General features: G+C 38.6%; 1 protein-coding gene across 1 annotated transcript in view; it reads right to left on the bottom strand.

Moving 5' to 3' along the window:
- Positions 1–436: 436 nt before the first annotated feature.
- COQ2 (coenzyme Q2, polyprenyltransferase) overlaps positions 437–16,893 on the bottom strand; it is a 403,478-nt gene continuing 387,021 nt past the window's right edge. The window contains exon 7 of the mRNA XM_044061117.1: positions 437–840. Within this exon, the coding sequence (XP_043917052.1) occupies positions 679–840 (162 nt within the window). The 3' untranslated portion in view covers positions 437–678. The remainder of the gene's footprint in view (positions 841–16,893) is intronic.

Genomic DNA, 16,893 nt, shown 5'->3' with positions numbered 1-16,893 from the left:
CTGGAGAGCTAGAAAGACTTAGAAAACCTTATTCAACTTGCTAAACAGTGACTGAACAGTGATTCAATCTCTCTAAATATGCCTATTCCAAAGTCACACAAATTCACAGACTAGGGAGAAGGCAGAAAATAAAAATAAAACTTACCTTCTACCTCTTTTCTTATTCCACAACATAGTCTTTATGTGAACAAAGCAGTCCTGATGCAGCAAATAATAACTACGGGAAACTAGTGGCCTTCCTGTGTCTGCATTCTGAGACTTGCTGTTCAGGGCTGTGTTAGTCTGTAGCTTTTCCGTGGACTTTTCATGAAGGATTTTAGATACATGCAATTTCATTAGTAATAAATAGGTAATGCTTAAAAAAATCTGATCAAGTCAATGCAATTAAAACAATTAATTCACACTGAAAAAAGGCAGTAAATTAACACCACTGGTATCATTTTAAACTATATGTTTATTATTAAAACAGCAAATAAATTATAAATCATATTCTGTCCCACAAGTAATGCCCCACTGAAGTTGTCTTTAAAATACTGTAAAATAATGAAGTTACATGATTTTATCTTCTGAAAAGGCAGAAGTTTGCAGACAGTAAGTTTAACAGAAAAATATTCAAAAATGAAATCTAACTGGTCATCCCAAAAGTATGCACTCAAAAGCTGATCAAAATGGAGTATTTTAGTGAACTGCTACAAATGTATTTGTTGTAGGCTGATGTTCTTTTTCTTTTCTCCACAGGTTTCCAAGTACTATTCCAACAAAAAGTAGAAGTCCTAATGAGCGATTTGAAGTAAACTTTTTCCAGCAGTTTTCTGGATCATTCATATCCAAAGTGTACACCTGTAAAAAGAACACAAACTATTTACATAGATACATACTTGCAAAATTTCCAGATGTCTTTAAAACTCCAAAACATCTGATCCTTTACAAAGCTGCATATCTCATTCCAACAAAATAACAACCCACTCCCTTTTTGAGATATCATATGCTTGGCTGGTAACTCGTTCCATCAGGGAATTACAGTTCTGTACACCACTTCATTCTCCACATAAAGTAACAAAATTTCCTAACCTAACCGGATTACAAGCAAAGCAACATAAATTCAATGCTGCATCTCCCATGGATAGTCAACACTATATTGATCTTTCGTAGCCCTAACACCTAGTATCATATTCAATAAATTCTTAAAAGGAGGAGATAACCATAAGCTTTTTAATTTAGTTTGACAACTTCATTATAATAATTATCTTTATACACTGACTCTGGATTCTTTCTAACTGGTGTATTTCATATTTATTTTGTAAGCAAATAAGGGAACCATCAATAAATCCATCTTACTGTCTAGAGCCACCAGAATAGCATGGACAGATTTAGTAACTCAGGTACAGCGGATCAGTATATGTTTGCCAAACTACAAATGTTTAGCCACAATATCTCCAAAGTCATCATGAGATGACTATCATTTGCTGTATACCCATTTGATAATTTTGTACACATAATGATGCATAGGTAGACATAGTTTAGACACTGGTACCACTGGACAAGAGCACAGCACATAAAGATGCTAATGCTCTTTACATAACTTCTTGGTCTGTGCTATGTGCAATTATTTTGGCTAGTTCTAAATCACCTTCATAACTTCATACACTGACTGAGTCTGTTAGCCTTAAAAATGTCACTCTTATACATGTTAAATAACAATGTATCCAAGATGGATTCCTGCAGAATACCCTTGCCCATATTACAAATGTGGCTAGTCAAGATATTCAGATACATCCAGTACGCTTCCCATCCCAGGAAACGTTATAGGTTTGAGACCAAGGGTTTGGTCTGTGCTATGAGCAATTCTTTTAGTTAATTCTGAATTGCCTGCATGCTAACACAGCGTAGTGTATTCACTAAATGTAATAAATTAATTTGCAATCAGTTATTCACAGATCTTGATGCTTACTCTCTGAAGTAGAGCTGGTTGTACTGTGATATAGCCAGATTACCATTATACTCATATATAAAAGAGTTGCTGAAACTTTATGCCATGGCTATGCACTTCAGGTGAGGGGCTGCTGGCTGTTCCATGGACCCATATGGAGACCTCCTGTTAGGCAGCAGTAGAGGCTAAAGTTGTACAGACAGCATTACTGAAGTAATTTATGTGAACTGGAAGCACTTAAAGAAGCAGTTGTAGGCAGACAGGCCTAGGTGCTCTAAACTTCTTGAAGCCACAAAAGACTTGTACTTGGGTGAATGACTGCACAATAACAATTTCAAATACTTAAAGACCTGCAAGTTACCTACTTAGCAATGGATAAGATTTAAATGCACCACAACATGCTTATTTTAGAAGTCTATTTTTAGCAATAATTAGACTAATTATGTAAAACAAGTACACTGTCAGACTCTCTAAGTGATCATCTCTCAATCTATACAACCAGACATCTCACACATCGACTTAAACAGCATGTTTATAAAACAACACGCAGTCTTTCCAAGTTTAGCCCAGAAATGTTCATTACTACCCTATCGTCTTATTAGGTGGACCATCTTCTCCCATTAGACGATGCTGTGAAAATTCAATACAACTTTCCTGAATATATTAAATAGCCTTGGACCTCCTAAAGGAAGACACTAAAAAATAAACAATGCAATTGGGCTATCCAAAAGAGTAGAATGCTAATGCTGGACAAAGGAAAAGGCATGGAAAGAATGTCAAAAACAAAACACCACAATATCTTGAAAACTTCAGAATGTTTTGCTATCATACCAAAAAGCAAACAAATGAAGACAAAAAAAACTATACTACAACTTTCAGAATAATAGTAAATGCGACCTTAAAAAATACTGAACAGACATTAAAAAAATCTTGCATCCCAGCTAAAAATTCAACCCTAGCCCCTCTCCCAATAACTCGCTGCTTGAAACCATAGTACAATTCAACTCTTATTTCACAGACAGTACACCATCTCTAACCAAAGATTCCCCAGCATCTAATCTTAACCCTTCCAACAGGTACATATCACCACATCCACTTTCACCTTCAAACCTGTGCCCACATCCTACATAAAATGACTCAAACAAAATGAAACCATGTTCTACTTCAGCTGATGACTTTCCAAGTGAGTACTTTAAAATAACAGCTGACTGCATTGCCTATCCTGTCTCAATCCTTATAAATAGGTCAATCCAAGAATCCCACATCCCCTCTCTCTCTAGAAAAAAGTTACACATAATCCCTCTGCACACAGGAAGAAATTCAACAGTCATTACTAACTTCAGACCTGTAGCAATTTTATCCCCCTCTCCAAAATACTTGAAAGTGTATTAAAAACAATTGCTAAACTATCTCCTGCAGGAAGAACTCCTGTCCACTCCACAAAACATGGCTTCTGTCCTTCCCTTAATGCTAACACTGCTCTTCTAACCTGGGCAGGTACTGTCAGTAAGGCTGGAGATAACAGCAAACTAGTCTCCACCTTATTTCTAGACTTGCCTGAAGTCCTCGACACAGTTTGCCACAGCAAACGTCTACTTCAAATGTCCTCAATAGGTCCCTCATAGACTACCCTTCTATGGTTCAAAAGCTACCTGTCCAATAGGTTATCAATCAGTAAAATGGCACTCCACCCTCTCTCCATACCTCCCAGTCACCCGGTGTACCACAAGGCTCTATCCTTTGCCTCCTCCTCTTTAACATTCACCCTCCACACATCCACACAACAGGCCTCCTTAATACAGTATGCAGATGACCCCATGCTCATTTGCACACCTGACAACATGGCACACCTCCAAGCAATTACTCAGGAAGCATTAACAGCTACTGAAACATGGCTTTATAACTCACAATTCATACTCAACCCTAAAAAAAAACAAAAACAAAAAAACTTCTTTACCCAAATCCCTCTCTCATGAAAATCAAAATTTGAAGTCCTCTCTTTTGATAACAGAAGCACTGAAGTCACTTTTCATAACAAATTATTAGGGATAACACAGAATGATAATCTTAAATTTGACCTGCATTTATACAATTGCATAAGAAAAACTCATCAAAAACTAGATGTTTTATATAGCCAAAAACATTCTCATCAATGCAACTAAAACTACACTTGTCTCTACTTATCTCCCCCTAACACTTTTTTATGGTGCTCCCATCCTTACTAGCCTTCAGGCAACACAAAAATCAAAACCAGAACAATGTTATAACAAAGTTGCTAAATTTGCAGCAAATACCCCTTTCAGAACCTACCACTGTATAGCATTAAAAATCCTAAACTGGTTTGGACTACCTCACAGAGTACCATACACACAGCTTCTTATCACATCTAAAATTATTCAGCATCTGCCTGCTTGTCCAGCACTAAATAACATTCTTCACAACTATGTTCCCTGTCAGTCATTACAATCCAATGGCCAAAAACTCCTGTCTGTCCACAAACCTACCAAACTCTGCTGGGCATTGCCTATACTCATGCCATGTTGCTAAGGGCTGGAACTCCTTACCTGTATCCATCAGGTCAATATCCTCCCTCCCATCCTTCATAATCATATTGAAAAACTTCCTAGCCAAAAGGTGTTTCTCCTCTTGCTCATCACCAGGATAAACTATATCCCTAAATGTGAACAAGTACCTATTCATACTTTACATTTCCTTACTCCCCCCTCTTCAGTTACTTCCTTATTTCTATAAATTTCTCTCACCTCGCTTTCTCTCTAGATATACAGTATGATACGCCTGCTTTTCTCTCACTTCATATTGCAATTCCTGTTTGCATTATACTAAATTACCTTTTGTTTCTCTAAATATTAAATCATCATCATATAACTTGTATCTATTCATAACCAATGTTTCCATATTATGTCTAATTTGAAATAATTATTTGAACTGTAGATGCTTTTTGTGTTTTTTTTTTAAGATTGAAAACTTATTGTGCTTAACATGTTTTATAAGACTTTGGAGCTTCCCCCCCTTGTCTCAGCTGAAAACTGGCTTCTACCCATTTGGACTTTCCTAGCAATTAAACGTCAGTAAATAAATAAATAAAGAAAGAAAGAAAGAAAACTGAATACTGTTTCAAAAGACTAATTTAAGAAGAAAGTGACTGAAAGTACTGAAGCACTGTTATTGGAACATAACTCAGAATGGGTCAACACATTTACTATGTCTAGGCTGTGTCACATAATGGGGACACAAACAGTATTGTAGGAACAAGATGAATAAACAGGGAAATATTATATTTTGAACTTTTGGTTTGGGATGTGGCCCAAAAAAAGAAACAGGGATCAGCTCATCCTCCATGTTAACAAAAGATAAATAACTTCATAAAAAAAATTAATTTGAAGTTTAAGTTAATGAATCCAGCATAAATGAGGCACTACTAATTAATTTTTTGTGGGGTCACACACCCAGTTAAGAAACAGTAAATATATTAATTAATAAAATAAATTAAGCATAAGTTTACATTGATAAATACAATATAAGGGAAGCATTACTAATTATCTGTGGTGAATGACTTACAACTGATACTCTTCTGCTGAAACAGGCCCACATCAAGGCAATTGTGAAAGCTGTCTGCACTACGCACTGGACCCTTAGTTCAACTGTAATAAGAGCAGCAAAAATATAAGGTGTCCCAATTTTCTTTTACCTTTCCACCATCCTCTGTTGACCATCAGTTCCACTCCTTGGTCACTCAATCTGTTTGTTCCTTCTTTGTGGCCAACAGGGGATGATGATCTGGCTACTCAGGGAGACATCCTCATACTCTGTCTGGCTGGCATGTTAAACCCAGGCTGCTGTAGTGGCTGCATGTTCACTATGGGTACATGAACCTGTAAGGCAAATGCCCTTTCCTCCATGGTATGCTTATTTCAGAGTCTCACATTCCAGGGGTGTACGATGTGACACTATGAGTCTACACCCCTCTTCAGCGTTAGTGCATCACTTCATCTCCCGTCCTCCCCTACACAACCTGATATGTACTCTGCCGTGATCTCCCTTATACACAGCTATATCCCTCCTCAGCGCACACTACTTGCCACTCCCACTAAGAAAGATGAGTGGGCATAGTCCCTTTATTTCTCCTCCTCCACCTTGGTTAACGTTTCCCGTCCCAGGACCACTAATCAAATGCTGGTCCCTTGGGTCATAGTCAGGACTTCAGCACTCTATACCACAGAGCTAACTACAGTGCCCCAATTTATGCAACAAGGCAAAGCACAAACTAGTTCTGTTTGCTACTGGCTAGATCCTTATCCTTGGAGACCCAGGAAAATTCCCACCCTCTGTTTAGAAAATTACAGGTCCACAGGTAAGTGCTTGGCAATCACTTTGCAGACCAATAACCCCTATTTAAAAGTTCCCTCCAGTCACAAAGAAGGCAATGCAAGATAGACTGGGAGAAAATTTTGAGACTACCCATCCAATTATCTAGGTTTACATTGAAAGTGGCAAGGGTACTACTCCACGTGACATGTAGTGGAAGTTTGCTGCAGAGGTGGAGGAACATTGGGATATGAAAAGGAACATTGGGATATTAATCTATCACACCAGAGTGCCTCATTTTTTTGTTGAGGAAAGTTTTGTTCCTTTAACCTTGTACATGAGGAAGTATTTGTCCTGTGAAGTAAAAGGCAAGGAAGGTTGGATCTTTCATGAATTAAAAAGCAATACGTAAATCCCAGTGCAGGAAAAGTACAGTTTTGTACCTACCATAAATGTAGATGTTCGAAGATCCACATTGCTGCAGTCCTTACGTATGGGTAGTCCGCTGTCCTCGGTCGGCCCGAATACCAGTAGGCTGACGGGCCAGGCATGGGCTTACAGCATCAGAGCCAGGGTATGACCGACGCCATATCCTCAGTCTTTTCTTGCCCCAGATGTCAGAAGGCCCTAAAAGAAAGGCCACAGCCAAAAACAGAGAACCTTCCCAACTACAGCCATCACCCAAACCATATAACCATGCTAAGCTACAGAGGGGAGGGAGGGAGAATGGACTGCAGCAATGTGGATCTTAACATCTACATTTATGGTAGGTACAAAACTGTACTATGTTCTTCATCTCACATTGCTGCAGTCCTTACGATGTAGAAGAAATCCAAAAGAACGGGAAAGGAGGTTGGAAAAATCATGAAGCATTAGGCAGCTAAAATGCCCTGTAATATTGCAGTGGCAAATCCAGCCCTAGATTTAGAATTCTGCTTCCCAAAAAATACAATTATTAACTTTTTCTGACATCCGTAAAATAACTGAGCAAGAAAAAAAAAATGCTCCCCAACGGGTACTTAGCCCAACTTGGTATGTCTGAAACTCCGAAAACGAATTTTTTCAAGAAGCGAACGGCACTTGCAACGCTGTGCTTCTCGACGACGCGGCGGAAGAAAGAGGATAAGACGCCCTGATGTCAGGGCTGTGCGCCCATGAGCGACGCCAGCCCCCGACCGAGGACAGCGGACTACCCATACGTAAGGACTGCAGCAATGTGAGATGAAGAACATCTATAAGAAGCTGAGTATATAGAGAGGGCTGTTAGTTTGTCCTGTCCTGATAAGTGAGATTTTTGGGGCTGCTATTTTTAGTTGGGAACTTATGAGGTCTCTCAAGCTGAGCAGTATCTTTAGACAAATACATACCAGATGAAGCACTGTATTCAATAATAGGTCTGATAAGATAGGACTAAAGGGAAATGAATACTTGTTCAGATCTAGAGGCTATCCCTTTGGAAATTGGATGAGACACTATAAGGCTTTCCTAACTACTGCTCTAACATGATGAACAAAAGTAAGGAATTATCAACAAGAATGCCTAGATCGCATGTGAGATATGACAGTTTCTGACTGGGTGGGTGTCTCATCTATATGGAAATGGAAAATGTTTTCTTTACCAAAATTAACTATATTACATTTTTTCATATTTAATTTAAGAGCACTGCCCATGCATCAGGTGTTAAAATGGTCTAAACCATGATGGCATAATTGTAGTTTAGTGGAGGATCAAATGACAACTCCCAGTTTATAGCCATCAGCAAACTTGAATAACCATAGGCCAGAAGTGTGGGCCTGAAGGTCTGATAAACAGAAACCAAACAGGAGGGGGGTCCAACACTGAGCCCTGTGATACATCAAAGGTAACTTTATGGATTTCTGAATTGGCACCTGTGACTCTAAGCTAACCACACGAGTTCTGTCAGAAAAACAGTTAGCTATCCCAACTGTATTAGAAGTAGTGAAAACAACAACAGGGATACAACAACTGGAAATGGGATCTATAGAAAAGGATAGGAGCAAATTACACAGAAAAACATGGGAATTGCGGGAACAATACATGCAGAGGGGGAATGAGGTTTAAAAGAATTCAGGACTTGAATGAGCTATGTAATGCTTGACTGACAATGACTGGATAGATTATGTTTCGTGTTTAAAAAAAAAAATCAGTTAGCTATGTACAACAGAATATGAGGACTTATATTCAGATTTATAAGATGGTCAATAATGCCTGCAAAGGCAAATACCTTACCAAGGTTTAGATATGCAGTATATAATGTGTAACCACAACCTACTGCTTTGGTGACTTTTTCAAAGAAATTAATGAGATTAAAGTGTCGTGACCTTCCTTTGACACACCAAACTGACTAGGATCCAGGATAAAGAGACTTTAAATGTCAGGTTAATGAGGTCTGAGATAATACATTCCATAGCTTTATATACGAGGCTAGTGAGAGTAATGGGTCTGATGTTAGGCCACTCTTATGCAGCAATATTATAACGGCTAACTTCTAGGCTTTGGGAAAGTTAGCAGTGGACAGGCTTCATTAAAGGGGTTACATAGGGGTTCTGGCAGGTCATATTTGTCCCTGATAATCAGGTAGCTTGGTATGTTGTCTGGGCCCACAGACAAAAACTTCTTAGCTATGGAGAGGGCTGACAGGACTTGTTTCACAGTACTTAAAGGGGGTGGTGGTGGCGTGACTGTGGAATCTGAACAGTGGTAACTGATGGTGGAGTAAAATTTGTACTAAATTTGTCAGCGAGGATACTAGCTATTTCCATTGGATCACAGTGTGCAATATTAATGTGTTAACACTCTGAACATTGTTGGATGTTAATTCTTAAATTCTTCACATAGTAAAAGAAAAAAAAATGCAGTTATATTTGGTTTAATAGCTACTTTAAGTTCATATTCAGTTTTGAGCTTCTTAATGTTTCCCCATAAGCTCTTTACTAGTATGCTTAAGTGTGCCTTTAAGGTAAGGAGAATATGACTTTTTATAAGCATTAAGTAATTTCTTTTACTGATTGCATAACTTATTTATATGGTATTCCACCATAGGGTTTGTTTTTAAAGTTCTTGGTGCGGACAGCATCTGCCATATCACTAGAAGTATTTACGTAGGACTAGAAGTGAGATGCACAGGGCATGGCTTTAGCAATGGGATCCATCAGAGGAGGATTACAGTGGAGTTTATTTAGGTTATCAGGTAAATGAAGAAGGTTTGCTTCTAAGAAAGTCTTAAACACAGAGGTATTTGCAATGGGAAGTACGTAGTTTTAAAGGAGAAGATCACCGATTTATATTTTGATTAAACAAGGGAAGGTGATATATATGGAGTTGTGCAAGAAGTGGCTACATTTGTGAAGATAAGGTCGATGGTACTGGGGCCTCTAGTAGGATGGTTAACTAACTGTATAGGGGAGTTAGCATTTATAATGCCAAGGAAGCACTGGGCAGCACAGGTTAGCAAATATAATGATTGACAGCTGGCTTACCCTGGTAGAAAGGTGTTGGATTTATTAGGGATTTCAGCTAAGGTGTTGATAGTTTCCATGCTCAGAAGGTGACACAGAGTCTTTTATAGTTGCTGCTTTTACAATTAATTAATTCATAATGCTTTATTCATTTTATTGGTGTCAGAATTACACTCATGTACATTCCCTTACTGAACGTGTTCTCTTTGTGTTGGTGAAGGGTTTCTCCTACCTTCAAAAAAAGAAAAAAACAAAAACAAAAAAAACAAAATGCCAGTTTTCATCTTAAAGACTGAAGTTATTGGGTGCAAATCCAAATTTACCTTAAAGATGGAAGTTACTGGGTTCAAATAGAACCTTCTCAGTTGAACTTGAGAGGTGTGCTAACAGAGTACACCCAAAATTGAAAAGAGATGTGGGCAGCAACAGATTCTAAGTGGTGCTTATTGGGGAAGAATTATGTAGACCAGCCACAGTGTACTGTATCTTCTAGACAGGAAAACATGGAGCACATGTTGCACAGTGTCAGAACTAGCCACACCACAGTGTCAAGAAAGATGGGCATGGGTAAATGCCAGTGCTAAGTGGGTTGAGGTCCTGGCCTACTTTGACCTATGCCAGTAACTCATGCAAATGATGGGAGGGGTCTATGTGCCCCTACTGGCTAGTCTATGCCTGCCACAAAACTCAGCAGCCCTGTGCCAATAAGCTACTGGGTAGACGGTGTTCAGTTGCCCAGTGTTTGTGATTCAGGAGTGCTCTGTTGAGCAAAAGCTGGACATCAAACTAATTAGCCCACCAAAAATTACCTAAGGATTACTGCACTGAAAATATATTCACTGCAGGGTGCAGTCTGGAAGCAGATGATATGATGATAAGGCAGAGGTTGTGCCATCAGTGTATCCAGGAGACAAAGTAAAAGGGCAGTGCAGCAAAGTCTCTTGTTTTGGGATCTACAGCCTGCTACTCAGGAGAAGACAGACTGGAAGTGCTATGGAGATAGTGTTGAGGAAGAGTCTTCAGAAGACAATGAATAATATCATCAGAATTAATGACTGACTCATGGCAATCAGTCTCCATTATAAAGATAGGCCAGATTTCGCCATTTCAACCTATGCCCCACAGCAGGGTGGTGATTGTGAAGAAAATATTGAATTCAGATGGCAGTGGCAGGGTCTACTTGATAAAGCAGGTCAACATGCACTGATAACAGGGGACCTGAATGTTCATATCGGGACAGACTGAACAGGATACGAGGACTGTCTGGGTTTTTACCTCAAAGATGGGTGGTTCCCCAGGAATAAATGGCAGGCTCTTCTGGACTTCTATCTGACAAATGGCTTGAGGGTGGCCAACACATGGTTCAACAAGAGAGAGAGTCACAAGATAACATACAATAGCAACTGACATGCAACTCGGTTAGATTTTCTCCTAGTCAGTAATGGGCATTGTTGTAGAATCAAAGATTGCAATATCATCCCAGTAAAACAGGCAGCCCACAGCATAAACCACTAGTGGCCAAAATCAGCTGCAAGAAGTGGCCAGAGAAGGTTTTATGGTTAACAGATACTAGGTTGAAGACATGGAAGATGAATAGAACAAAAGCACAAGATGTTAGGGAAATACACATCTCTAGCATCTCAGAAAAGGAGGAAATATTTGGAGATGAGGAATGGTGGGGTCTCAAAATACCATGTATGATGCCTACAGAATAGATATACAGTTGACCCAGGTATGGAAATAGGGTATATAAGGAAAGCTGATAGGTTCACAGGTTTATAGGAGGTTATTAGGCTAACGGCTCTAGAGCCCTTGCACGCCTATCCATATTTATCCTGAGTTGCCCCAGTTGTTGGTAGTTAGGTGAGTGAAGTTCACACAGGTAAAGATTTATAGTAGTTAATACCAACTTCCTCTGTCCATGAGGGACATGGGCACCACCCCAGGAGTAAATTTGTGGTCACCCATCCATTGATCTAGGTGGCATTTAAAGAGGGTCAGGAATGCAGAAGTCCAGGAAGTTATCAAGAAAATAAAAAAGGAAGAAGTGGGAGGTAGACAATACAGACCAGGCTAAGAAGAAATACTGGCTGGGTAGCAAATAGGTTAAGAGAGCAGTTACAGTACAAAGAACAAGGCTTCAGAGGCACTTTACCAGCTTCTGGAAAGTGAATCAACAGATGGCACAAAGAAACTCTATCAGGTAGCAAGGCCAAGACAGAAAGATAAAGGGGATGGTCATCAGATCCATTCAGAAGGGATGCCATAAACAATCTGCTTTCCAGTTCAGAGGATATCAAAAACAGAAAGAGTACTTCCAACAGGTCCTAAATGAAGAAAATTCCACAGAAGCTGTACCGCCCCATGTACAGCCTGCAATGAAGGAGGAAGAAGAACCCACCCTAGAAGTACAACATTAAGGAAAATAAAGTCAAGGAAGGCAACAGGCTCAGATGAAGTCACAACAAATATAATCAAGATATTGGGTTAGGCTAGGGAAGAAATGGCTCCTGACAGCCCTCATCTAAGTATGAAGAAAAAGGCATATTGTAGACGACTGGAAAATAAGCATTCTAACACCAGTGTTAAAGAATAACAGTGACATTCACATCTCTGGGCAGTACAAATGTATCAAACTCCTGTCACACTGCATGAAAGTGCTGGAGAGTGTGACTGATGAATGAATACATAGAACAATAGAAAATAAGATGGGTGATGAGTAGTTTGGATTCAGATCAAGGTGCTGCACAACTGACCCAATGTATGTAGTGAGACAGACAGAAAGGAAGAAGGTGGAGATGAGGAAAGGGTCCAACTTGAAATTTGAAGACTTGGAGAAAGCAAGAGCCAAAGAAAGCTAACTTGGTTAGTCTTGCTATGATGCAAAGTGCTGGAGACAGCTGTCAGAATTAGTACAGGCTATGTACAAAGATCCAGTGACACAAACATAAACAGTCCATCAACCATCATACAGCTAGAAAAAGATTAAAAATAAAAGCTGACAGTGGTATAGCTCATGAAATTAGTAGATGAAGTCTTGCACAAATGAAAAACAAAAAGGAACTCTAAAGGCCATTGCACATTTCTTATCCTTCACAAAACATGCCACTTAAAATAAGAGAAAAACTTGCAAACATAATAAACAATTAGCAACTCTGAGTTGTATAATGCCACATCACTAGCAGCCTTCACACATCTTTACCTTTCACAGCATTTTCTGAAAAATCAACTGAAGTTTTTATGAACAATAAAAGCAATTAAAATTATTTTCAGTAATAAAAGGCAATGCATTTAGTCTTTATATCAATACTGTCATACCTCTCAATTATCCCAAGTTTCCCAGAAAATACTACATTTTTCACAGTAATAACAGGGTGCTATGAAATTCAGAGTGGCCTCTTTAAATTACATTTTTTTTTCAGTTTAACCCAGCATGCTAGCTGTGACCATCTACATCATCACCCGATTGATGAACTATCACACAGTAGAGCTGTGATAAGACAGCAAAAAAAAAACAAAAAAACACAGGAATGGATTATTGATTACACCCCCTGCACACTGTGCATGGTAAGAATTTGAAAGAGGAGTTCTTTTTTTGTTTTTATTAAATGTCATGTTACTAGGGTGGCTGCTGAGGTGCACCAGTTTAAGTTGCCACCTCACAGCAAGAAGTTCTCTTGTTCGATTCTTGGCTGGGGTGTCTTCTGTGAGAAGTCTGCATGTCCTCCCTGAGGCTGCGTGGTTTTCCTCACGGTGCTCCGGTTTCCTCCCACATTCCAAAGACATGCTGCAGGTTGCTTGGACACTCTAAATTGGCCCTAGGTGTGAGTGCATGTGTGTGTGTGCCTTCTGTGGAAGGTTGGGCACTGGGCTGACAACACGACACACAAAAAAAACTCCATTGCCAATCGTTCTGTGGACCGTTGTTCCACTGTGGTGACCCCTAACAGGAAGAAGCCGAAAGAAGAAGATTAAATGCCAAGTTACTGATGGTCACAGCTGTGTGCACTACTTTCTCCACTGGTTACATCAGTCAAAAGAAGGCATGTGTAGATAAGGCTATACCAAGTTTTTCAGTCAGTTTAAGTTAATAATTGTATAAAATACACACACACACACACACAATGGTTTGAGAGATGCATTGCTATTAGTTTAAAAAATGACACTGCTCTGAATTGCACAGGAATTGTAAAGCCATCAAAAATGAGATGACATTCAAGTACTGTGTTATGTCACTAAGAGTCAACTTGCCATCAGGCCTGCAATGCCCTTTTATGAAATTTACTTATATATTTCACTGTGGCTGCATATGTGTGTGTAGGCTTTGGGAAAATTAGTTTTATTTGTTTTTACTTTCTAACTAGTGAGCTATAGTCACAGCTTAATCTCAATACAAAATAATTATTCTGCTTATATTCTTTGTCACTGTTTCTTAACCGTGTTTCTGAGTGGTGATATGTCACAATATTACTGAAAGTAGGAGGAGCTATAGTAGTAAATATGCAAATTTCATTCTAATTAACTGCCCAGAATTTTTGACAGATGTACCTACTTTTCAAGAGCCTTTGTCCACATTTTTTATGTCTACAGGTTGAGAGGTATGATACTATAATATATTTTAATGCACACAAACCCAAAAAGAGATTTTTCTTTGAAGTTCCACAAATCAGTTGAAATACCCTTGAAACTCTACAACATACCCTTGTATTCTCAGAGCACTTTTGTTAGCCAGACATGAGTTTATGATAACAAGTGACTCCTCACTGAATGGTATCTTACTGAGGTATTTACAAAAAATAAGAAAAGTTATATATAAGTAACAATACGAATAAGACTATCAGGACATACAATTTACAGTAGAAATATTAATTACAGTTTTCTTCAACATCATCTAAGGATTCACTTGATGCCATGTGATACTACCATGTGCCACTTATTATTTTTTAAAATATTAAGTACATGTAGACAAATTGCACATCTTTATAACTACTTGCAAGCAAACAGCAGTATCTCCAGTATAAGGGGAAATTGACATTACATTTTTCTGTCACCCATTACGGCATTTAGCACTGTGCTCCTCGATAACATGCATCTTACTCAGTTTTTAAAACATGGATGTAAATATGAAAATATGAACAACTAGTGACAAACAATGATTTTATTTCCACTCCACGAGATTCTACATCTTAGTATTAATGCTTTACATAAGTCTTGTAATTTCTAATACTTCCTATTATTAATAACCAAGTGAAAAAATGTCTGAGCATCATAAGAGCTATGAGTTTTAACTGTATTTATAAAAAAAGAACTATAGGCTTGAATGCGATAAACAAGTCTTACTAATCTGACAGCCAAAACCACTTAGGAGGGTTCTCAAGAATATCAGTAGCCTAGACATATTCAACCACTCCACTGGTAATGTCAGTGTTTTGGTGAGCTAGAAAAAGTGCATAAATATACATAAGCAGGTCTTTGGATGGAGACAAGCCCTACATTTAAGTAACATAAGGAGCAAATTGTATGTAAGGTAAATATCAACTGAAAGCCTACTATACAATGTCTAATCATCTATTCTTAGAATAAGTAAACATAATAGGCAGGCTTGTCTTAATACCCGAGCTAGAGTATGAGCTACCAGTCACTGAAGTTACCTCTAATCATAATACCCAGTTCTGCCAAACTGCCACTAACACAATTTGTAGGGAAATTACCCTAGCCCCACAACATATGTCACTACTGCCTTATTCTAAAACAGGTCAACTGGCTGCCCAACCCAGCTCATGCAACTCTTCTTTTACCAATCCATCCATTCAGTCATACTCATGAGTCACATCTGACTTAACAAATAAATGCCATCATCCCTAGAGTTACATAAGCAAATAGGAAATGGAAGCAGATCGCCAGACCTTTCTTCCATACTCCACAAACACACACACACACACACACACAGATACATGTGCACACAGAATTTAGAGTGGCTTATCAGCCTACTGCATGTCTTTGTGAGTTGGGAGAAAACTGAAGTATCCAGAAAAAAACAAATTGGGTACAGGGAGGACATGCAGACTCTGCACAGAAGGCAACATAGCAAAGAATCAAACCAGAGTCCCTCTTATAGCAAAGTGACAATGCTAAACAATGCATTACTCTGCCACCCGTTACTTTTAATCTACTTCATAACACATATCGCCCCAAAAATGAGACATGGAATTAACATATGGACATCTCCTTATGAGCAAGCATAGAAGAATACCTAACTCTATGAAGGACGCATTTAACATTTTACAGTCTCTCCTAATACCTGGTGTAATATTCACCATGACTGTAACTTTTAGGCCATGTAGGGCAGTAGAAATGCAGTAAAATATCTCTTCTTTCAGTGCAATACATGCAAATTCATAAATTAACCATAGTGCAATACTCTAAGTTCCATAGTGCTGTACTCTAATGTTCATAGTGCAATACTCATTGTCTCTTTCTGTGCAAGGATCAATGCAATGGGGTCTATATTACATCGTTTAACTCAGAGGAGTTCAAACATTATAATATCGAACCGTGAAGTTTGAAACCCAATAATTACGAAAACACAGAACAGCGATTTTTTTCCCCAGGGAAAAAAAATCACTGTTCCGTTACAAAAAAAAAAAAAAAAAACACTTTAAACTTAAGCTAATGTGGGGGGCTCCCCCCCCACCCCTACTTAAATATACCAACTCCGAGATTGCACCACAGTGGAGGAAATAGCAAAGCCCTGAAAACGGCCCACCGATTTTTTCCCCCGGAAAAAAATCGATGTGCCGTGGCTTCACTATTTTCGTATTTCAAACATTTGGGTTCAATATTACAATGTTCGGACTCCTGTGAGTTCGATGTTGTAATATAGACGACTGGAGCGTTTCTCCCCGGCCCTCTGCTGAAAACAGGCTCTGTGGAACCTAGTCGGACATTTCCGGTCAACAAATGTTAAATAAAATAAAAATAAAATAAAATTCACCAAGTACCTGTGCAATACTAAAGTCTCATACAAAGTATTCAGTTCAAAAAGTGTTAAAATGTGTTTCTAATTATGTTCAATATTAGTCTGTCTACCTGCATGTCTGTGATGTAATAGCCAGGTGTTATATGTGTAAATGTCTGTGAAAATAGTCTATATGTAGT

The sequence above is a fragment of the Protopterus annectens genome, chromosome 2.part0 (assembly GCF_019279795.1).
Source record: "Protopterus annectens isolate FY-2018-M chromosome 2.part0, PAN1.0, whole genome shotgun sequence".
NCBI classification, from domain to species: Eukaryota; Metazoa; Chordata; order Ceratodontiformes; family Protopteridae; genus Protopterus; species Protopterus annectens.
This window is presented reverse-complemented; position numbering and strand designations above follow the sequence as displayed.